Source organism: Schistocerca americana, chromosome 8, assembly GCF_021461395.2.
Source record: "Schistocerca americana isolate TAMUIC-IGC-003095 chromosome 8, iqSchAmer2.1, whole genome shotgun sequence".
NCBI lineage: Eukaryota > Metazoa > Arthropoda > Insecta > Orthoptera > Acrididae > Schistocerca > Schistocerca americana.
Window position 1 is genome coordinate 388,866,334 of NC_060126.1, and position 25,781 is coordinate 388,892,114.

Consider the following 25,781-nt stretch of genomic DNA (forward strand, 5'->3'; position numbering starts at 1 on the left):
ATTAAGTCAGTTAGTGGTAGACAGTAGGACATACACTTGCAGTTACATGTTATAGTGTTGGTACCATGGCTAATAGTGAAGAAGAGTCTGTATCTAGTAGTTGTGAGAAATGTAGAAAACATGCTAGAAATGAAGATGACTAGAAGTAAAGAAAGGCAAAAGTATGAAGAAATTTGGGACTACACTACACGAGTGAAAAAACAGATAGAACTGTTCCATCAATTAAGCAGGATTACAGTTGTGATTGTGCTGTGAAAACTGAAAGCTTATCTCAGCTGTTGCAAATGTTACAAATGAAAGTGGTAAAGATAATCTTTTTACGGAGTTTTATAAACTAAGAAACTATGATCTGCAAAATGCTTTTTTATGTGGCCTTGCACATGGTGAAGCAAACAACAGAGTGAATAGTAACAGTGCATATTTTTACAGTGGAAATTTGGATGGTGTTTCAGTAAGGGTTTATGGCTAAGCATTTTGTGAAACATCTACGATATTCAGGAGGTGTTTATTTGCCGCGAGGGCAACCAAAGTACACAAATGTCTACATTTACCATAAAACGCATAAGACATTTAATAAAGTAGTGAGAAGTCTCACGATGGAAAAACATTAGAAAATGAAGCCTGTAAGCCTTCTTCTCTTCATCTTGACCAAAGATTAAAACATGACAAAAAAGTGTTTATTGATTTAGAAAACAGAAGAACTGATCATATAAAATGATTTGCTTTGTGCAAGAGTCATTATAGTAGGAAGAGATCAAGAAGGAAATATATACATTCTGTGAAATTTGTAGCTGAAGTTCATTGACTTAAAAAGAAAGAAAGAAAAGAAAGGTTTGCAGAGTGTCAGATATAATACATACAAAATGTTACTCCAGTGCACAATTGGAAGAAAACCACTCTTCATTAATTTTTTGAGAGAGATAAGTTTTCGAACAGAAGGGCAACCTTGGTAACATAGAACACCAGTAGATTTCAGTGTCATCACAGCTGATTTGTTGTTGTTGTGGCCTTCAGTACAAAGACTGGTTTGATGATACTCTATCCCTTGCAAGCCTCTTTATCTCTGAGTAACTACCGCAACTTACATCTTTCTATATCTGCTTACTGTATTCATCTCTTGGTCTCCTATGATTTTTATCTCCTCCCCCCCCCCCCCTCCACACACACACACACACACACACACACACACACACACACACACACACTCACGCTCACGAACGCACTCTTCCCTCCAGTACTAAACTGGTGATCCCGTGATGCCTCAGAATATGTCCTGCCAACCAATCCCTTTTAATCAGATTATATCCCAAATTTCTCTTCTCCCCAATTCTATTCAGAACCTCATTAGCTACATGACCTACCCATCTAATCTTCAGCATACTTCTGTAGCATCACATTTCAAAAGCTTCTATTCTCTTCCTGTCTAAACTGTTTGTCATCCATATTTCACACCTATACATGGCTATGCTCCATACAAATACTTTCAGAAAAAGTTTCCTGACACTTAAATCTATAATCAGTGTTAACAAATCTGTCTTCTTCAGAAACGTGTTTCTTGCCATTGCCAGTCTACATTTTATATCCTTTCTACTTCGACTATCATCATTTACTTTGCTGCCCAAATAGCAAAACTCATCTACTTCTTTAAGTCACATTTCCTAATGTAATTCCTTCAGCATCACCTGATTAAATTTGACCACATTCCATGATCCTCATTTTGTTTTTATTGATGGAAGTCTACAAATGCTATATACATAGCTTTGCCTTTCCTGAATGTGTCTTATATGAGAAGTCGTAGGGTCAGTATTGCCTTGAGTGTTCCTTAATTTCTCCAGAATTCAAACTGATCTTCCCCGATGTCGTCTTCTACAAGTTCACCCATTCTTCTGTAAAGAATTTGTGTTAGCATTTTGGAGCTATGACTTATTAAACTGATAGTTCAGTAGTTTTCACACCTGTCAGTACCTGTGATTTTTTTAAAAATTGGAATTATTATATTCTTGTTGAAATCTGAGAGTATTTCAGCTGTCATACATCTTGCTCACCAGAAGGAAAAGTATTGTTATGGCTGGCTCTCCCAAGGCTATCAGTAGTTCTAACACAATTTTGTCTACTCCCAGGGCCTTATTTTGACTTGGGTCTTTCAGTGCTCTATCAAATTCTTCACACAGTATCATATCTCCCACATCATCTTCATCTGCATCCTCTTCCATTTCCATAATATTGCTCTCAGGTACATCTCACATGTATAGATCCTCTGTATACTCTTCCACTTTTCTGCTTTCCCTTCTTTGTTTAGGGCTGATTTTCAATCTGAGCTCTTGATTTCCATACTGGTGGTTCTCTATTCTCTAAGGGTTTCTTTAATGTTCCTGTAGGCAGCATCTATTTTTTCCGTAGTGATATATGCCCATTCCCATGAACAATAGACCCCCCCCCCCCTCCATGAACCACCATAGACCTTGTCGTTGGTGGGGAGGCTTGCATGCCTCAGTGATACAGATAGCCGTACCATCGGTGCAACCACAATGGAGGGGTATCTGTTGAGAGGCCAGACAAACGTGTGGTTCCTGAAGATGGGCAGCAGCCTTTTCAGTAGTTGCAGGGGCAACAGTCTGGATGATTGACTGATCTGGCCTTGTAACACTAACCAAAACGGCCTTGCTGTGCTGGTACTGCGAACGGCTGAAAGCAAGAGGAAACTACAGCCGTAATTTTTCCCGAAGGCATGCAGCTTTACTGTATGGTTAAATGATGAAGGCGTCCTCTTGGGTAAAATATTCCAGAGCTAAAATAGTCACTCATTCGGATCTGCGGGCAGGGACTACTCAAGAGGACGCCGTTATCAGGAGAAAGAAAACTGGCATTCTACGGATCGGAGCATGGAATGTCAGAGCCCTTAATCGGGCAGGTAGGTTAGAAAATTTAAAACGGGAAATGGATAGGTTAAAGTTAGATATAGTGGTAATTAGCGAAGTTCGGTGGCAGGAGGAACAAGACTTTTGGTCAGGTGAATACAGGGTTATAAATACAAAATCAAATAGGGGTAATGCAGGTGTAGGTTTAATAATAAATAAAAAAAAATAGGAGTGAGTGTAAGCTACTACAAACAGCATAGTGAACGCATTATTGTGGCCAAGATAGACACAAAGCCCACGCCTACTACAGTAGTACAAGTTTATATGCCAACTAGCTCTGCAGATGACGAATAAATTGAAGAAATGTATGATGAGATAAAAGAAATTGTTCAGATTGTGAAGGGAGACGAAAATTTAATAGTCATGGGTGACTGGAATTCAACAGTAGGAAAAGGAAGAGAAGGAAACTTAGTAAGTGAATATAGATTGGGGGTAAGAAATGAAGGAGAAAGCCGCCTGGTAGAATTTTGTACAGAGCATAACTTAATTGTAGCTAACACTTGGTTCAAGAATCATGAAAGAAGGTTGTATACGTGGAAGAAGCCTGGAGGTACTGACAGGTTTCAGATAGATTATATAATGGTAAGACAGAGATTTAGGAACCAGGTTTTAAATTGTAAGACATTTCCAGGGGCAGATGTGGACTCTGACCACAATCTATTGGTTATGAACTGTAGATTAAAACTGAATAAACTGCAAAAAGGTGGGAATTTAAGGCGATGGGACCTGGATAAACTGACTAAACCAGAGGTTGTACAGACTTTCAGGGAGAGCATAAGGGAACAATTGACGAGAATGGGGGAAAGAAATACAGTAGAAGAAGAAAGGGTAGCTTTGAGGGATGAAGTAGTGAAGGCAGCAGAGGATCAAGTAGGTAAAAAGATGAGGGCTAGTAGAAATCCTTGGGTAACAGAAGAAATATTGAATTTAATTGATGAAAGAAGAAAATATAAAAATGCTGTAAATGAAGCAGGCAAAAAGGAGTACAAACATCTCAAAAATGAAATCGACAGGAAGGGCTAAATGGCTAAGCAGGCATTGCTAGAGGACAAATGTAAGAATGTAGAGGCTTATCTCACTAGGGGTAAGATAGATACTGCCTACAGGAAAATTAAAGAGACCTTTGGAGATAAGAGAACCACTTGTATGAACATCAAGAGCTCAGATGGAAACCCAGTTCTAAGCAAAGAAGGGAAGGCAGAAAGGTGGAAGGAGTGTATAGAGGGTCTATACAAGGGCAGTGCACTTGAGAACAATATCACAGAAATGGAAGAGGATGTAGATGAAGATGAAATGTGAGATATGAGACTGCGTGAAGAGTTTGACAGAGAACTGAAAGACCTGAGACGAAACAAGGCCCCCGGAGTAGACAAAATTCCATTGGATCTACTGACGGCCTTGGGAGAGCCAGTCCTGACAAAACTCTACCATCTGGTGAGCAAAATGTATGAGACAGGCAAAATACCCTCAGACTTCAAGAAGAATATAATAATTCCTATCCCAAAGAAAGCAGGTGTTGACAAATGTGAAAATTACCGAACTATCAGATTAATAAGTCACGGCTGCAAAATACTAATGCGAATTCTTTACAGACAAATGGAAAAACTGGTAGAAGCCGACCTCGGGGAAGATCAGTTTGGATTCTGTAGAAATATTGGAAGACGTGAGGAAATACTGACCCTACGACTTAGAAGCTAGATTAAGAAAAAGCAAACCTACATTTCTAGCATTTGTAGACGTAGAGAAAGCTTTTGACAATGTTGACTGGAATACTCTCTTTCAAATTCTGAAGGTGGCAGGGGTAAAATACAGGGAGCGAAAGGCTATTTACAATTTGTACAGAAACTAGATGGCAGTTATAAGAGTCGAGGGACATGAAAGGGAAGCAGTGGTTGGGAAGGGAGTGAGACAGGGTTGTAGCCTCTCCCCAATATTATTCAATCTGTATATTGAGCAAGCAATAAAGGAAACAAAAGAAAAATTCGGAGTAGGTATTAAAATCCATGGAGAAGAAATAAAAACTTTGAGGTTCGCCGATGACATTGTAATTCTGTCAGAGACAGCAAAGGACTTGGAAGAGTAGTTGAACGGAATGGACAGTGTCCTGAAAGGAGGATATAAGATTAACATCAACAAAAGCAAAATGAGGAGAATGGAATGTAGTCGAGTTAACTCGGGTGATGCTGAGGGAATTAGATTAGGGAATGAGACACTTAAAGTAGTAAAGGAGTTTTGCTATTTGGGGAGCAAAATACTGATGATGGTCGAAGTAGAGAGGATATAAAATGTAGACTGGCAATGGCGAGGAAAGCGTTTCCGAAGAAGAGAAATTTGTTAACATCGAGTATAGATTTAAGTGTCAGGAAGTCGTTTCTGAAAGTATTTGTATGGAGTGTAGCCATGTATGGAAGTGAAACGTGGACGATAAATAGTTTAGACAAGAAGAGAATAGAAGCTTTTGAAATGTGGTGCTACAGAAGAATGCTGAAGATTAGATGGGTAGATCACATAACTAATGAGGAAGTATTGAATAGAATTGGGGAGAAGAAGAGTTTGTGGCACAACTTGACTAGAAGAAGGGATCGGTTGGTAGGAAATGTTCTGAGGCATCAAGGGATCACCAATTTAGTATTGGAGGGTAGCATGGAGAGTAAAAATCGTAGAGGGAGACCAGGGGTGAATACACTAAGCAGATTCAGAAGGATGTAGGTTGCAGTATTTACTGGGAGAGGAAGAAGCTTTCACAGGATGGAGTAGCATGGAGAGCTGCATCAAACCAGTCTCTGGACTGAAGACCATAACAACAACAAGAACAACAACAACATATGCTTCTAAATCCTCTAGCCATTCCTGCTTAGCCATTTTGCACTTCCTGTTGGCCTCATTTTATTCACGTTTGTATTCTCTTTTCTCTGTTTGTTTTGTTGCAAGACAAAATTACACAAATTAGTGTATGAATTGTTGCCACACACACACCTTATTTACCTGATATGGCTCCATCAGACTTCCATCTCTTCCCAAAACTGAGAATTTTTCTTGGTGGATGAAGAGTCACTTCAAACGAAGAATTGATAGCTGGAGCTGACAACTACTTTGCAGGCCTGGAGGAAACTCATTTTCGAGATGGGATCAAGCCACTGGAACGTTGTTGGACCAAGTGCATTAATTTACAAGGAGACAACTTTGAAAAATAAAAAGAAGTTTCAGTAATGTAAGTACTTTTTTCCTATTCCATTCTGAGAACTTTTCAAACTAGCCTTGTAGCAAGAGAAGTCAAAACTTCCACAGGCATATCCAAAATGAGAAGCAAGGAAATTATGAATGTGAAAGTGATCCAGAATGTGGAATTGAATTCAAATAATTATCTCTCTAAGGTTAAACTATAATTTGTTCCATCTAAAACAAAAAAAAAGAATCACAGAAAGTAATCAGATACTCCACCAGTAGAGCCAACAATACAACAGAATTTATAGACAAATTTAGAAAAGAAATAGAAAAAAACAAAAAAGGTGATTAGCATGAACTTGAGGTACAAATTACTAAAGTGGCATGAAAACCTTAGAATCAGCCAAGAATAAAAGAAGACATGGTGGCACAAGGACTGAGAAGAAGCACTAGAATAAAGAGCTCAAAAATGGGGAAAATTTGTATGTTTAAAAGAAGAATCCTTAGAACAATTCAGACAACAAACAAGAGAAACACCAAAAATAATCTAGAAAATCAAAAGAACTTTGAAAAAGCTCAACTTATAATTTTTAGCAAACTTTTGAACATGTACTTAAAGGGTATCAGGCAGCAAGTATTTATTTCGAAGTTTAAAATGGTAAAATAGGATTAAATAACAAGGAAGCCTGTGAAGCATCAACAAAATTTTTCGACAAGCTCTTAAACTGTCTGGTCTCAACTGATAAACTAGTTTTCAACAATACCAAAAAATTCTGAGGAAGATTTACCACCAACATAGCTAGAAATTCATGAAGCCATCAAAACACTCAAAATCAGCAAAGCAACGCTCAGTTACAGAGAATTACTGAAATGGTCAGAAGCAAATATTATAACTGTTTTTTTGAAAACATTTGGAAAACAGAAAAGATTCCAGAAGCATGAAAAATAGCAGTCATCCATCCACTAGATGAAAAAAGGTAACAAACAAAATTACAGCAATTACAGAGGAGTATGGTTTCTGCCAGTTACATTCAAAATATTAAAAATTCTCCTGAACAGAGTTGAAGAATCTTTTACACAAACGACTAGAAGAAAATCAGGGCGCTTTTTGAAAGAGAAGCAGCTGCACTGAACAGGTTTTAATATAAAATCAATAATTCAGCGCAGAATCTTAATCAGCAAACCATTAATAATACCATTATTGATTCACCAGACAGAGCAACAATAGATAAATATCATTAGGGTATTTTGTTTTAAAGTAAAATTAACAAAAACATAATTTGTTAACCTCTAAAAATATGATACTTAAGAATAGATTGCTACTCACCACACAGCGAAGATGCTGAGCTGCGCACAGACACAACGAAAAGATTGGTAAACAAATAGTAAGCTTTTGACCAAAAAGGCATTTTTCTGAATTAGGGACACACACACACACACACACACACACACACACACACACACACATATTCATACAAGCAACTCATTCACATATTACCACTGTCTCTGGTTGCCAAGGCTAGGCTGTGAGCAACAGAGCATGAAGGGAGAAGCAATTTATGTGGTGAGGGTAAGGAAGCTGGGGCAGGGTGTGGCAGAGGTAGCAGGGTAGGGTTGGGGTACAAAGTGCTGCTTGTGGGAACATGCAGGGATGAGGTGGGGGAGGGTATATCAGCTAGGTGCAGTCAAGAGGTTGAGGAGAGGGTGGGGGTGTGGAAAAGGAGAGAAGTAAAAAGACTGTAGGTGCCCACATCACCCAGACTGCTTCTCTCGTCATGCTGTGCAGTCTGGCCTCAGCAGCCAAGCAGCCAGAGGCAGTGGGCATGTGCATATGAGATATGAGGTGCGTTTGCATAAATGTGTGTGTGTGTGTGTGTGTGTGTGTGTGTGACTCAGCTTCTCCACTGTATGGTGAGAAGTGATCTGTCCTTTCAATCAAATTGTCATTATTCCATCCTGGACTTTTCATTGATTAATAAATCAATTAATTAATAAAATAGTTAAGGGAAAAGTATCTCATGCATTTAAAATAAAAACTGGCAAGAGAAGGGGACAGCTTATCACATGTGTAGTTTAACCGAGTTTTAGAAAACAGTTATAGGAGTCTGAAATTTGGAGCTAAAAATCGTGAAATTTTTGGTAAGGATTATTTTCAGGAAATCTGACAGAAGCAGTTACTCAAATAAATCTGCTGGAAAAAAAAAAACAGCAATAGCACTGGACTCAAAATTTGTGATAAATATAAAAAACACACCCACATAGAAACACCAATATGTAAAATAGAGTGACTTCAAAATACATTTAAATATCTTGGAGAAAACATAACAGCAGAAGTGACTAGAAAAATTTGCAATAGATGTAAAACATAATAAAACAGAGAGAGTATTTGGTGTAGCAGAAAAAAATCTACAACAAGAACTGCAGAATTATAACATTACTGGTATACCACTGTGGTACAACTAAAATGTTTACATGCGTGTGACTCCTTGGCAATGATCTATAAGTTGGATAGACTAGATGGACTTGAAAGACGGATTATCAGAAAAATAATGTGTGCAATAGAAACTGCAGATGGTTGGAAAATGAGAAGATCAACAAAAAGTAGAGATTAATTTTCTATGGACATGTCTACTAAATGAAAAATAGACTAACGAAATGAACGTTTGTGTATTTCAGGAAAAAGAAATCTACGATAGCATGGATTACAGAATTAAGAAAAGGACTGGAAAGAAACAACATCAAAGAATCAAAAATGACGGAAAAATGTCTTTTTAATAATAAAATACTAAATTTTGAAGGCTTTCAAGGTATAAAAAATAAGAAATTGGGAAATGACAACATGGGGGGGGGGGGGGGGGGGGGGAGTGAAGTTGTACTGGAAAGTAGGAAACAACACAGAAAGAGGAACTTTCTGTTATGTGATCCTAGTATGTCACACATAGATTTCTTAAAAAAAAAAAAAAGGAACAGATACATATAGGCTGAAATTAAATATAAATTGGGAGCAAGAGAAACTTGGAGAAGTGAAATGAGAATATAGAAAGGAAATGTACATAATGGCAGAAAGATAACTAACAAGGAGAGGTCCCTAGTGGTGCATTTGGCTTTTTGAAACTATCAGTATGGTGATGTAGAAAGGATTCCATGTATCACCCACTGCAGTCATTCACACTGGTTGGCCCTTGTTTGTGAGTAATTGAAAAAAGAAAAAAAATCATAATTTTGAGTGTCAAAAGTGTTAAAAAAGTTCTGTTACGTAGTGTGGTTGTGTGGTGTTACGAATAGGGTAACGGTTTCACGTGCGGGAGGTTATGGGTTTGAATCTCATCAGGTGCACAAGGTTTCTTTTTTATTTTTAAATCATTATCGAAATTACTCTGATAATAATTTTTATTTAGTTAGTTGGCTTACATGTAACTTTTTATTACACATCCTTTGCCACATCATTTTAAACAGCGTATGAACTTCTTCATTTCTTTCACTTTTTCTTTATATCATTCTTTTCCCAATCAGAATTTTGTGAGTTTGAATTTAATTATATTTATCCATTATGATATTCAATTATTTGAAAATTCTGATCTATCAGGTGAAAAACGAAAGACAAACTAATCTACTTATATTTGGGCAATGATATGAAAAGTCTATTTTTTTACCAGATGTGCAATTTTTTGCATGTTAATTGCAAGCTTATTTTGATGCAATTTGTCCAGGAGGTTAGCATAGTATTCTTCAGTAATTGTTTGCCCAGTGGAGAGATAATCCACAAACAGAATCCCCTTCGCATCCCAGAACACTGATGCCATGACCTTTCCCGCTGAAGGAATTTTCTTTGCTTTCTTTGGTGATGGAGAATCAGATGTTTACACTGCTTTGGCTGTTGTTTTGTCTCTGGTGTATAGTAGTGCATCGAAGTTTCATCTGTGGTCGCAAACAGGCCCAAAAACTTTTGTTCGTTTCTCCTAATTCTTGAGTTAAAATGTGATATACCCCTTGAGGTGACATCTGGCAAGCGTGAGAAATTTCACGTACTTTCAATCAGCGATCCTCCATTACCATTTCATGCACTTTTGCAATTATTTCTGGAGTAGTGACATGTCTTGGCCGACCACTGTGCGGATCATCATCTAAGCGCTCTCAACCAAATTTAAATTCATTTGTCCACTTGACAACAGTTGAATATGAAGGAGCAGAGTCCCCCAGTGTATTCTGGAAATTGGCATGAATGTTCTTTGCTTTCATACCTTTCTTTACAATGTACTTAATAATTGCTCAAATCTCGATTCCCTCCTCATCTTCGCAAATCACTACGCGGGAACAACAATAGAACCACATCACTGCCACAGCTCTCATCCAAGAGCACTGATGTGGCATGCATTTACAGGCAACAATCCAATATCCAATGAATATCATGTGAACAACCCATTGCGCTAGCACTGACCTCTCGTGGTGACTCTGAGAACTTTTCAAACCACCCTCCTAGTTTGCAAAAATGTGTGGACATCAGTTTTAACTAGAACATCTTAACGCACTTTGACAAGTGTGATGGATATTTGGCTACAATATTCTGAAATTTCGTCTCCTTCTCAAATTTCTCATAAAAGCGGAGACTTAAAACATTGTTTTTAGGCATGTTGGAGATATCGGATTCTGCCATATCCCAAAATTGATTTACTTTCTGTGAATTTCTTCTGTTGTTCATAGCAATATATAATGGTATAGTTTTTATTATTTCACTTTATTATCAATTTGAGAATTGTTTCTGATTTTTACTTAAAATCTGTTATATTGCCTACAATTTTCTTGTTTTCATAAAATGCTGTTCCAGATATTGGCGTGTTTTCCATTATTCTTACTATTGATTTACCTTCATAAATTCTGTAATGTCCTGTATCACCTAAATTCTCATTGAAGACTCTTGTTTCCTGCACTGCTAAAATTGGTACGTGATTCTTCTGTAGAAATAATTCCAGTTACTTACGTTTTCCAATTTTCAGCTAAATCAGCTGCTTTTTTAGTGTGTATGGTCAGATTTTTGAGGTTATTGTTACTTAATGTGGGTTTAAATTTTGTTTTAGCACTTTCCTGAGTGGATGTTGTTCCTTTTCAATGAAGGTGATGTCAGTTTGGTTAATGACTCTTTTATAAAATTGTGTTTTGTTGGATGTTTGGTTATTCTGTTGCTGATGCAGTTTTAGTTGCATGGCTTCTAATTTCTTGCTGCATTTAGGTCCATGCTACACCGAGTACACTCCCTTGATTTAGAAGAAAACACTGTCAAAAATGAGATAGATACAATAAAGAGCATTGCCATAAGCAATGGCTACACAGCCAAAATAAACGACAATTTAAGCAGACAAATACACAAAAGCAACGCAACGAATGAACACACTGTGAAAGAAGAGGAAATATTCGCCAGTATCTCATACCTGGGCCCCATATCACAAAAAATGCCAACCTTTTTCGGACAAACAAATGTAACAGTTGCATTCTCAACCAATAATAAGTTAGGAAACCTACTCATCCATAACCTAAAATTAAATACACAAACATACAACAACAGCGGAGTGTACAAAGTATCATGCCCCAGTTGTTCTGCCTACTATGTAGGGTAAACAGACAGAAACTTCAAGACCCATTTTAAAGAACATGTAAATGCTTTCAGGCTCAAGAATTTCGAAAAATCAGTCATTGCACAACATATGTTGGAAACAAAACATGTCATCAACAGTCTAGAAAACAATTTGGTAATACTACATAATGAAGCCAATGGTAAGACCCCAAGTCTGTTAGAACAACTGGAGATATACCTCCACAAAATCAAAAAACCAGAATCTATGTTAAATGAACAAACAGATTTTGCAAGGCTTAGTTATTTCAGTAATTTTAAAGACCTATTCTAAAGTTAATTCTTGCTTATGTCAATTGTTTAATAGTTATATCTTTAGCACTACAAATAAATTCACCTTTGACAACACCATGTACAAAAACATCTATGAAGTGTTTATAAAGTGTTTGCAAGTGTACATCTTGAATGAAGTGACATGTACTAAAACAATGGAGAAAAGAATGTTTGCCGTTGCTAAAATGTTAAAAATGCTTTCTTTGGACTGTTCATTTTCCACTATTTTGCACACATTTTCCACATTTGACTTTCGAAATTCATAACTTAACAGTAAATCTTTTTGTGACGGGAATATACATTTCACCTCATTCAGGAGAATAAATAAAACATGTATTAAGACAAATTACACCTGACGATGGACCCACAGGGTCCGAAACGCATCGTGTAGTTAATAAAACACGAAAACGTTGTGACTGAAGGCATTGTTTAATTCATACCTCCAATGCTTCATAATTTATTCTTGTTCATTTTACATTCTTACTGCCAAGTTTCTTGTTGAAGACATTATACTGTATCAGAAGGAATACTTTATCACTGAATTTTTGTACCAGCCCATTTACAAGAAGCTATAACGTTATTGTATGTAATATAATTTAGGTGATCCTATGGTACTCTTGCGTGCTGTTGGTGCTGCCGAGTATGCTGCTTCTCACAGTGGTCGAGATCTAGAGTCATTCTGCTCTGAACATGGACTTCGCCACAAGGCTATGCTAGAGGTACGAAGACTTCGTGTGCAGTTAGCATCACAGCTGCAGCTTGCTGTACCTGAACTCGAGTTAGCTGTTGATCCAAGTATGCCTCCGCCTTCTGATACCCAGGCCCGACATCTTCGACAGCTGCTGCTTTCTGGCCTCGTGGATCAGGTTGCTCACCGTGTGGACCTGGATGAGATCAAGGATGCAGCAGATAGACCACGATGGAAGCATGCTTATAGGTATTATGTTTGAAAGTTCATTGATTTTATTAAGATATTTTATTGTCTGTATTCGCTTTACACACTCTGTAATTATCTCTTCCATGTCTTCCAAAATCTGCACAAGCATACAAAGTAGCAATTTTTGTTACCACCCCCACCCTTACTTCCTCACCGCCCTCCTTGCCCTCTCCTCCCCCTTCTGCATTTTGTATGACTTGGTTTGTGATGCTGGGAACTTTAGGACTTTGATGAGTAATGAAACTGGTAAAGATATGATATTTTCATGTCGTATCACTGTTTTAAGTATCCTGTCAATGGTGTTCACTGGTGACTTCATTTGTGTAATGGTTCCATAAATATAGTGGCAGTAAGTGAGGCAAGAAGGACAGCACAGGAAATGAGGTCAATAGAATGTATATTCGTTTCTGCAAATAAGCAACTTAATGCAAGGAGATCATTAACAGGGAATCATTATTGTCATTTCTGCTCCAGCAAGCCAAATGTGGGTGTATATGAGCTGCCTCGATAATATTTTTCCCTTGCACATTTCTCCTTAATATGTTTTATGCCAGTCAACATCTCCAATTTTGAGCTTCTTGATTTGCTTGCACCAGCCATCACAAAATATCTGATTTGCTCTTCTTCCAAGAAAATTTTGGTAAATTTACCCAAAGGATGCTGTGGAGAGCTGTTTTCACCTTATGACTGTACCACTGCAGTCATTTCACTTTGTCAATCTCTTGCATGCTTCTCTCCAGTCTTAAGTGTAGTTTGATACCCCACTAGAGTGGGGGTAATTCGTTTCTGTTGAATGGAGGCAACACTCTACTGTTCCAGTAATTACCACTGCTGCCCATCTGTACATCGATATAGGTAACAAAAAGTGTTTTGCGCCAAACGATCTTGATCAAAATTGGAAGCTTATTATGTCCTGTTGGCAGTCTCTTGGTGTGTAGTGTATGGTGTTATGCGCTGAGACAATGCTATCTCATCATTGTAAGATGCCGACAACCTATTCTCTTCATTTCAAATTCTTAGATAGACTGTTTGTGAATTTCTATTCGATACAAAACATATTGTCTTGGTTTTGCTGATTGCAGGCTCATTCCTTTAAATTTTTCATACCAGATATAAAATTTGTCGTCCACATCTGTCTCGACCCATACAATTACGTAATTATTAATGAACTATGTATGGATTCCTATTTTCTAACTGCTTTTAAAACTTTATTCATTATGATGATGAATAGAAGTAGTGACTGGCAACACCCATTTTGTACCCCACTCTTCATTATGACATGATGTAATCTTGTATTCTGCACCTGTACATAGCACTTGGCTTCATCACATAATTGCAGCATGCATGCAGCAATGTTTTCAGCCACTTTCTCACACCTCAAACATTCTATTAGGTTGATGCATAAGTTTGTAGTGCTTTACAATAAATTAAATAAATACAAGAGATACACAGAGACGTTAGTAATCATTAATATATTCTCTTTCACTATTTACAACAGTCAGCCAACACTGGGGTAATTTTTTTATTCTGTTGCTGCTTTGTTTGGGCTCAACCATTCCTTTCCTTTCCTTTCCTTTATTTTAGCATAGAGACACCATTTCACATCACCAATAATGGTACAGGAAGGAATGGCGGGTGTTATTCACAAGCCAGTTGATGAGAAGCAAGCAGAGATGCATATATGGTCACCCACTGATTTTTATGATTTTGGCGTAGAACATGTGCCGCACATACACCTGATATTTGAACCTTCCCCATTGCATGCAAATGTCACACAATAGTGGTGGTATCACAGTTCATCCCATTTGCCATTTCTCGAGCGCACTGATGTGTATCATTATCCATGCAAATGTCACACAATGGTGGAATTATCACAGTTTATCACTTTTGCCAGTTCTCAAGCACACTGATGTGGATCATTGTTGATTAATATGTTCAAACAATCTTCATCAAACCCCGAAGTTCTTCCTGAAATTGGAGGGTCACTAATGACAAAACGATCCTCCTTAAAACAAGAAAACCATTTTCTTGCCATGCTCTGTCAAGTGCTATTATCCCCAAACAAGGTGATAATGTTTCTGGCTCTCTCTGCTGCTGTTGCCCATCTATTGAACTCAAACAGAAGAATATGTTGGAAATGTTGCAATTTCTCTACTTGGTACTTCATATTCTAGCATCCACAGTTCCACTCAGTATCTCCAAAAGACAATATTTAACTTCAAACAGCGATAGTAAACTACAAATAAAAAATTACAATCAGTAAATAAACCCATAGCAACTAAAATACCAACATAAAAAACAAAAATGCTCTGAACTTATGCACCAACCAAATAATATTAGCTGTCATGGGCCCCATGAACCATGGACCTTACCGTTGGTGGGGAGGCTTGCGTGCCTCAGCGATACAGATAGCCGTACCGTAGGTACAACCACAACGGAGGGGTATCTATTGTGAGGCCGGACAAACATGTGGTTCCTGAAGAGGGGCAGCAGCCTTTTAAGTAGTTGCAAGGGCAACAGTCTGGATGATTGACTGATCTGGCCTTGTAACAATAACCAAAACGGCCTTGCTGTGCTGGTGCTGCGAACGGCTGAAAGCAAGGGGAAACTACGGCCATAATTTTTCCCAAGGGCATGCAGCTTTACTGTATGGTTAAATGATGATGGCGTCCTCTTGGGTAAAATATTCCGGAGGTAAAATAGTCCCCCATTCGGATCTCCGGGCGGGGACTACTCAAGAGGATGTCGTTATCAGGAGAAAGAAAACTAGCATTCTACGAATCGAAGCGTGGAATGTCAGATCCCTTAATCGGGCAGGTAGGTTAGAAAATTTAAAACGGGAAATGGATAGGTTAAAGTTAGATATAGTGGGAATTAGTGAAGTTCGGTGGCAGGAGGAACAAGACTTCTGGTCAGGTGACTACAGGGTTATAAACACAAAATCAAATAGGGGTAATGCAGGAGTACGTTTAATAATGAGTAGGAAAATAGGAATGCGGGTAAGCTACTACAAACAGCATAGTGAACGCATTATTGTGGCCAAGATAGATACGAAGCCCACTCCTACTACAGTAGTACAAGTTTATATACCAACTAGCTCTGCAGATGATGAAGAAATTGAAGAAATGTATGGTGAAATAAAAGAAATTATTCAGATTGTGAAGGGAGACGAAAATTTGATAGTCATGGGTGACTGGAATTCGAGTGTAGGAAAAGGGAGAGAAGGAAACGTAGTAGGTGAATATGGATTGGGGCTAAGAAATTAAGGAGGAAGCCGCCTGGTAGAATTTTGCACAGAGCACAACTTAATCATAGCTAACACTTGGTTTAAGAATCATGAAAGAAGGTTGTATACATGGAAGAACCCTGGAGATACTAAAAGGTATCAGATAGATTATATAATGGTAAGACAGAGATTTAGGAACCAGGTTTTAAATTGTAAGACATTTCCAGGGGCAGATGTGGACTCTGACCACAATCTATTGGTTATGAACTGTAGATTAAAACTGAAGGAAGTACAAAAAGGTGGGAATTTAAGGAGATGGGACCTGGATAAACTGATTAAACCAGAGGTTGTACAGAGTTTCAGGGAGAGCATAAGGGAACAATTGACAGGAATGGGGGAAAGAAATACAGTAGAAGAAGAATGGGTAGCTTTGAGGGATGAAGTAGTGAAGGCAGCAGAGGATCATGTAGGTAAAAAGACTAGGGCTAGTAGAAATCCCTGGGTAACAGAAGAAATATTGAATTTAATTGATGAAAGAAGAAAATATAAAAATGCTGTAAATGAAGCAGGCAAAAAGGAATACAAACGTCTCAAAAATGAAATCGACAGGAAGTGCAAAATGGCTAAGCAGGCATGGCTAGAGGACAAATGTAAGGATGTAGAGGCTTATCTCACTAGGGGTAAGATAGATACTGCCTACAGGAAAATTAAAGAGACCTTTGGAGATAAGAGAACCGCTTGTATGAACATCAAGAGCTCAGATGGAAACCGTTCTAAGCAAAGAAGGGAAAGCAGAAAGCTGGAAGGAATATATAGAGGGTCTATACAAGACCGATGTACTTGAGGACAATATTATAGAAATGGAAGAGGATGTAGATGAGGATGAAATGGGAGATACGATACTGCGTGAAGAGTTTGACAGAGAACTGAAAGACCTGAGTCGAAACAAGGCCCCCGGAGTAGACAACATTCCATTGGAACTATTGACGCCCTTGGGAGAGCCAGTCCTGACAAAACTCTACCATCTGGTGAGCAAGATGTATGAAACATGTGAAATACCCTCAGACTTCAAGAAGAATATAATAATTCCAATCGCAAAGAAATCTGGTGTTGACAGATGTGAAAATTACCGAACAATCAGTTTAATAAGCCACAGCTGCAAAATACTAACACGAATTCTTTACAGACGAATGGAAAAACTAGTAGAAGCCGACCTCGGGGAAGATCAGTTTGGATTCCGTAGAAATACTGGAACACGTGAGGCAATACTGACCTTACGACTTATCTTAGAAGAAAGATTAAGGAAAGGCAAACCTACGTTCCTAGCATTTGTAGACTTAGAGAAAGCTTTTGACAATGTTGACTGGAATACTCTCTTCCAAATTCTAAAGGTGGCAGGGGTAAAATACAGGGAGCGAAAGGCTATTTACAATTTGTACAGAAACCAGATGGCAGTTATAAGAATCGAGGGACATGAAAGGGAAGCAGTGGTTGGGAAGGGAGTAAGACAGGGTTGTAGCCTCTCCCCGATGTTATTCAATCTGTATATTGAGCAAGCAGTAAAGGAAACAAAAGAAAAATTCGGAGTAGGTATTAAAATCCATGGAGAAGAAATAAAAACTTTGAGGTTCGCCGATGACATTGTAATTCTGTCAGAGACAGCAAAGGACTTGGAAGAGCAGTTGAATGGAATGGACAGTGTCTTGAAAAGAGGATATAAGATGAACACCAACAAAAGCAAAACGAGGATAATGGAATGTAGTCGAATTAAGTCGGGTGATGCTGAGGGAATTAGATTAGGAAATGAGACACTTAAAGTAGTAAAGGAGTTTTGCTATTTGGGGAGCAAAGTAACTGATGATGGTCAGATATAAATCGTAGACTGGCAGTGGCAAGGAAAGCGTTTCTGAAGAAGAGAAATTTGTTAACATCGAGTATAGATTTAAGTGTCAGGAAGTCATTTCTGAAAGTATTTGTATGGAGTGTAGCCACGTATGGAAGTGAAACATGGACGATAAATAGTTTAGACAAGAAGAGAATAGAAGCTTTCGAAATGTGGTGCTACAGAAGAATGCTGAAGATTAGATGGGTAGATCACATAACTAATGAGGAAGTATTGAATAGGATTGGGGAGAAGAGAAGTTTGTGGCACAACTTGACCAGAAGAAGGGATCGGTTGGTAGGACATGTTCTGAGGCATCGAGGGATCATCAATTTAGTATTGGAGGGCAGCGTGGAGGGTAAAAATCGTAGAGGGGGACCAAGAGATGAATACACTAAGCAGATTCAGAAGGATGTAGGTTGCAGTAGGTACTGGGAGATGAAGAAGCTTGCACAGGATAGAGTAGCATGGAGAGCTTCATCAAACCAGTCTCAGGACTGAAGACCACAACAACAACAACAACAACATGGGCAGTATTTATATACAGCATTATTTGTGAGTACCTCTGGGGGTGTCAATAGATGAATGCACAAAAACTGCAAAACATACAGAAAAGAGACGCATATCAGTGACTAGAACGTCTCTCCTTGTTACAATTGCTTAATAGTGGCTCTGTTAGTGACATGGAAAATGTCAATGTGGGTGGACAAGTATTTGTATGCAATTCATTGAAGTCACCGCTGCTGCACTGGAAGGTGAAATAAGAGCAGCCCACTTTGGAAGTGCTGCTTGTCTACAGATGTGAACTAGTTTGATGGAACAATACGTAGTGGATGATTTGTGTACATATTCTGACACACCTGACCCCTGGTGGTGTGCTCTACAACAATGCATAGTACAAATTAAAAACTTGGAGAGGTGCTTTATCCACTGTCATGTCAGTTTTCTGTGTTTCTTCTAGTTTTCAAGCAGTCCTCTTCAGAGACCTCAAAGATGCTATAACCAAACACTTTCTCTTTGTGTAGATAGACTTAAGTTTCTATTTTTTCTCAGTACTTCTCATAAAACATCCTTTAGGCAAAGACAAGATCAGTAGTTCACTAATGTGGTTTACTGCCATTTTGTTCCTTTTCTGAGGTTTATGGCCATTTTCTTTTTATGTCTAGGTTCAGCAGATTTTTGTAGTCTTTAATCCAAAATGGAATACTCGAATTGTTAGATTATGCAACAGCAAGGTTACAGTTCTGTAATTGATGCATGTTTTACTGTTTCCATTTGTAGTTCATAGGGTGACAGCTCCCTGTTCTCCTGCACTACAGTTACATCTTCTTACCACACTCTCTTGGTTACCCTGTACAGCCATTGTTGACTTATCCCTCCTAGAGCTTTGATTGTGTCTGCATTGAATTTGCATGACCCAGTCTTAATAGAGATATGCAAGGTTGACTTTTTGTTGCATACAGAAATGTCATCTGCAGAGAGTACATATAATTTGCAGACGATCACCCATCCAACTGCCAGCCAAACCCAACAGCACTTAACTTTGTGGATCTGACAGGAACTGCAGGAAAGCCATTGAAAATTAACATCAAAGTCTTTTGTTTATGGGAATGTTGTTCAGAAAATCCAGTGTCCGCAGTAGGCAACCATTAACAATATGTGGTGGATATTTAAAAGGGAAAATAGCCAATTTGTGGAATGACACTCACCAAATAGCCAAATCTGGAGAAAGGACAGTGTTTCCTAAGCTTTGAATGCTTTCACTTTGTTCACTGCTGAAACCTTTCTGTCATTTTCTGGCCAATGTGCTTTGTTTAGATGAAACAGCTCCATTAAATCTTTACAATATGATCAATATTGTGAAAAGGAAAGTTGCTACTCACCATATAGCGGAGATGCTGAGTCACAGATATGAACAACGAAAAGACTGTCACAATATAAGCTTTTGGTCAACAAGGCCTTTGTCGAAAATAGATATGACACAAGACTGCAGCCTCTGACACCTGAGGCCCCACTGCGAGCAACAGCAGCAGTGCATGATGAGAGCGGCGACTGGGTGGAAGTAAGGAGGATGCTTGGACAGTGAGGAGGAGGGATAGCATGGTAGGGGCGGAGGACAGTGAAGTGCTGCTGGGAATCGCACAAGGATGAGATGGGGAGAGGGTAGGGCAGCTAAGTACAGTTGGGCAGGAGGTTAGATGGACAGCAGGGGGAGAGATGAGGGGGGTAGTGGAAAAGGAGAGAAGTAAAAGGACTGCGTGAATTGGTGGAATGAGGACTATGTATTGCTGGATTGGAAACATTGAAAGGTTGAAGGGACTGGATGGGTGTCGCGGGGAGGATCAATATGGCACAGGCTGTGAAGCAGTCTTTGAAATAAACGATGTCGTGTCGGGCAGTGTGCTCAGCAACAGGGTGGTCTACTTGTTTCTTGGCCACAGTTTGTTAGTGGCTATTCATGCAGACAGATAGCTTGTTGTTGCCGTGCCGACATAAAATGCAGCACAGTGGTTACCGTCATTACGTGACTGGTTTCACAGGTAGCCGTGCCTTTGATGGGGTAGGTGATGTTTGTGACCGGACTGAAGTAGGTGGTGGTGGGACGATGTATGGGGCAGGTCCTGCATCTAGGTCTGTTACAGGGATATGTGACTTGAGGTAAGGGCTTGGGAGCAGGGGTTGTGTAGGGATGGACGAGTATATTGTGGTTCGATGGATGTTGGAATACCATTATGGGAGGGGTGGGAAGGATAGTGGTTATCGTTACATTCCATCCTGGATTTTCCATTGTGTGATTTTTACAGTATGATTATTTATATAGGAATTAGACATGTTGATGTCCTTTCAGCTTATCATTTGTAAGCTACAGAAAAGCAACAATAGCTCCAAAAATATTGAATATAAAAATCTGTTCTCCTTCCATTCATTTACTTTTTGGCTGCTGAGCTATCTGCAGGTACTTCTCAGTTTATGTCCAGTCATTACGATTGCTATTAGTCATGATATAAAGAAATACACTTTTTTTTTGTTAATGACAAATAAAAATGATTCAATAACAGGTATATATTTCACCCAAATATGTGCTAATTGAATTGCAAAAGATGTTAACAAAAAAACTAAATGGATTGCTTTGTCACACTCTGGAGAGGTGTCATGTTACACGGTTTGCATGAAAAATGATACATAACTTCCTGATTGCTTCCAGCATTTTCTGTTCACGATTTGATTCTCTGTACACTTTGAACAGTCACTGTTTAAGCTACTGTCCCATCTGCTAGCCAGGTAAAATTATAGTCAGCAGACTCATGCAATGCATCAAAGAAGTGAACATTACAATAGTGTCCCATAGCATAGACAACAAAAAAAAAACTAAAAATATTATATACAGTACCCAGTTAATGGAACAATAAAGGTACATTGACAACTTTCCTTTTTCTCATGCATAAGTTCAAATGCAAGGGAATAAAAATCCATCCCACCACACTGATAGAGCACACACAGTTAACGCATATTGTCTATAGCATTAACATTTTTCCTCTGTTTTCATGCAATCCAAATTAAATGAAGGAACAAGATGATTATATTAAAAAATGAAGATTTTACTATCATATATTAAAGGGGTAATTAATTAAGAAACCACTTGAGTTGTAGTGCAGGTTCATTGTAACTCTTTGTAAGTATTTGTGTGTTGTTAGTATGCTACCTCCAAAGAAAGACATTATTCAAAGCTTAGTTACATGTTTGGTATCGTTTTTATATCTGTTGACTGGCCAAAACCTCAGTAATTCAGTGACTGGTTACCTTTTCTCCAGTTGTTTATAAAGAAATAAGACACACACATATGTTGGACAGACACCACATTTTATTGTTGAGGACAGCAGGTGGTAAAGAAACTAACAACAGGTACAATCTGAAACAACACTATCATTGTTCTATTTCAACAAAAATAAATAAATAAATAACTGTAGATCTAGCAGTCTCCTTTCTGTACTGTACTAAATATTAACTAAAATAATCTCCAATCACATAGAAATAAAACAAGGTGGTTTTTGACGTAGATAAAGAGCAAGAGGCCATTTGCAAATGAAAAGTAAGTGCAAGAATGCCAATACCTTTAACGAGGTTATTGCAAGATGTCCAGTTTTCTACTTCACTCAGAATTCTTGCTGTTGTTTTATGCAGGATAAGTACTTGCTTTAGTTTATCTGCATTCCCCCAAAAGTAAGTTTGTAAAACAGCATGGTAAAAGTCGTGTAAAATAGACCACCAATCTGCACTTCAAATCAATTCAATGAAAAGTACTTCTAAGTGCAGAACAAAGCGAACTGAAATTCTTGACATTCTATATTTTTGTCGTCACGGTTTGTAATTTTTATCCACCTGGATCCCAAGAAAAGTTTTGTTTTTAAATTGCATATGAGTCTATGGGAGATTTAGACTTAAACTGATTTTGTGAGCTGGCCGTGGTGGTCTCGCGGTTAAGGCGCTCAGTCCGGAACTGCGCGACTGCTACGGTCGCAGGTTCGAATCCTGCCTCGGGCATGGATGTGTGTGATGTCCTTAGGTTAGTTAGGTTTAAGTAGTTCTAAGTTCTAGGGGACTGATGACCACAAAAGTTAAGTCCCTTAGTGCTCAGAGCCATTTGAACGATTTTTTGATTTTGTGAGCCAGTTGCAAGAATCTCCTGTCTTTATTTGAACAGTGTTTAGTATGTTTTAGTTTAGTCCTTTATTAGCATGTTTGTGTCATCAGGAAATATCACCAATTTTGAACAATTTTGGAGAGCCATCTAAAAGTTATTTATGAGGGATAGGAACACTAGCAGATCACATTCCAAACCTTATGGAGCCCACATTGTGTCTGTATCATTTTGAGTTTAGTTTTATCCTACAATGAAGGGAGGTCTCAATAAATCCTAAGAGCACTTGATCAAATTTTAGTTGCCCGTGTCAAATTTTGTGGTCCACAGGATCAAATGCCATAGTAAGTTCATTTGTCAGAATTTTATTTGCGAGATGATGATTTTCCATAATGAGCCATTTATGGCATCCAGACTGGAAGTTAGTTGGCATGCTGTGGTAGTTGAGTCAATATTGTACTTAAGACCACTTCCTCCTCCTCCCTCTCTACCAAAAAGTGATTGGGGGGGGGGGGGGGGGGGGAGTGACGTAGGCCTGTAGTTAGGGTGATTTCTTCTCTCTGTTTTTATTAATCCACTGTAGATATAAGTAAGCTGTGGAGGAAGGCAGTAAAATGTACCATTTACAATTATATGAAAGCTATGAACTAACAAGCTTTAACCAAGTAATGTAGGTTGATTCTTACAAAGGAGAAGACAGCAACTAGCCACTATTAATAATGATATTTCTTTAAGTAAATAGCGCCATATCTGGTTTCGAACTAACAAGTTCATCATCAGACGGCTGTTCACAAGATGCACTTTATGTAATCTCAGTTTTTTATTTTTATTCTCCCACTGTAGCGAAATATTCTTGGTGTGTTGGTGCCCTAAGGTAGCAAACAATGTTAAAAGTGCCCTATGTGAACATAACTAATCTCCAAACGATGTAATACAGAGTAAACAAGTATGTGAGGTTAAGTAGTTATAGTACTTACATGGAAAATTCCACAAAATTTTCTTGCAAAGTTGCAGGATTGTATTTTTGAAATATTACAAAGTATATGCAGCACTTATATGATTTGCATATCACCATATTGTGAAAAGCACAAAACACACACACACCAAAAAGTATTTGCCACATGTGAAGTTGACACAAAGATTGCTGTTTCACAAATACAACAGTGCCAGAGATGTTCTCTCTTACAGACATTACAATATATAGATTACTTTGATTTCACAGTATGGATGATTATAAAGAATAAACATAACATCAAGAACAAATAAAACACAAAGATAAACTTTACATTATGAGCATATAATGTTACAGATGAAGTTGACAGATGTAGTAACCGGTTTGTGTGAATGCTACTTACATGGTATTATCTAAATGCTATGCTATATACAGGGAACAACATAGAGGTGAGATAATATTACTTAAAATCCTTCTTGATTGCAAAAATGTTTATTGACATGACCAGTTTCGGTTCCTCTAGTACCATCTTCAGGTCTGCAATTTCAGTTACATGAGTAACCCGTCCACACTCAGCAACCTTCACATGCAATCAAGACGGATTATAAGTAACATTATATAAAAAGTGATTGCGGTATCCCTGCAGACATTGTCTATTTTTGCAAAATAGAGGTGAGATAAACTGAATAATATGACACTAGTAATTATATTAACATAGTATATCTAAAAACAAAGGTGATGTGACTTTACCAAAAGAAAGCGCTGGCAGGTCGATAGACACACAAACATACACACAAAATTCTAGCTTTCGCAACCAACGGCTGCTTCGTCAGGAAAGAGGGAAGGAGAGGGAAAGACGAAAGGATGTGGGTTTTAAGGGAGAGGGTAAGGAGTCATTCCAATCCCGGGAGTGGAAAGACTTACCTTAGGGGGGAAAAAAGGATGGGTATACACTCACACACACACACATATCCATCCACACATATACAGACATATTTTTCCCACGTGGAATGTTTCCCTCTATTAACATAGTATGGCGCACTGAAATTTTGGATCAATTTTACAGTTGCACTAATGCGTGACCGAGCAGGCAGCTATGTTTAGGTGTAAAGCAGTGCCAAAAAAGTTCGTGTATTACAATGTACACATTGCTTTGATTTGACAGTAGATTTTTTAATTTTTTTACAAAGAATTAAGGTAACATTACAAGCATTTATATTATAAAGAATAAACGTTACATTGTGAGCAAACCGTATTCAGTGAGCATTAATTTCAAATAAATTCGGGGAACACAGTAACCAGTTTGTGTGAATGTTACTTATATATATATGGTATTGTGTAAACACTATGCCGTAAACAGGCAACAACATAGAGATGAGTTAAAATGAATAATGTGACAGTAGAAATTATATTAATGTAGTATGGCTCACCAATTTTTTTTTATCAGTTTTACAGTTGCAGTAATGTGTGATTGAGCAGGCAGGCATATTATGATGTAATATTTTGTTTGGATTATTGAGTCCATGTTGTTGTTAAAAGGAGTTGTTTAATTATGTTTTAAACTGGAAAGTAAGTGAGTGAAATTTTGTAGAAAGGTTGCATTGGCTAGCTCTGTCTGTTCATTGAGGATATGGTGTGGTGATTTGCTTTTATGTATATATATTTCTGTCTCTTCAAGCAGATTCTTGAGGCTATCTTTCTCAGCATGGTGCAATATTTGGATGTGGTCTTCGATGTTTTTTACTCCATATTTACTGAGAGTTGTGTGCATTGCAAATGCAGATTTTGGAGGATTGTTCAAACGTGTTGCATCTAAATGTTCTTTGAATCGAGTCTCAAAGTTTCTCCCAGTCTGCCTAATATAGAAGAAGGGGCAATTCTGGCATCTGAGAATTTATATACCTGATCTTTTGCATGGGGGGTTGTTATTCTTTATATTATGAATGGTTAGCTGCTGAAGTTTATGGTTTGTGTGGAAGCTTATATTTATGTTTGTGTTTTTGAAAAGATTACTTATTTTATGGGATATTCTCCTTAGAAAAGGAAGTGAGACATATTTTCTGCCACTTTTTACTGGTTTTTGTCTTTGGCTGCATAGGTGTCTGGTGTGGGGCTTTGTTGTCTGCGGTTTTTTGGATTTTTTGTGATAATTTATCAATCGTG

At 38.1% G+C, this 25,781-nt stretch overlaps 1 protein-coding gene across 1 annotated transcript in view; it reads left to right on the forward strand.

The window, feature by feature from the left end:
* Positions 1-25,781, forward strand: part of LOC124545017 (probable ATP-dependent RNA helicase kurz) — a 133,520-nt gene that overhangs the window by 80,698 nt on the left and 27,041 nt on the right. Inside the window, exon 12 of the mRNA XM_047123794.1 lies at positions 12,583-12,919. Coding sequence (XP_046979750.1) covers positions 12,583-12,919 — 337 coding nt within the window. The remainder of the gene's footprint in view (positions 1-12,582; positions 12,920-25,781) is intronic.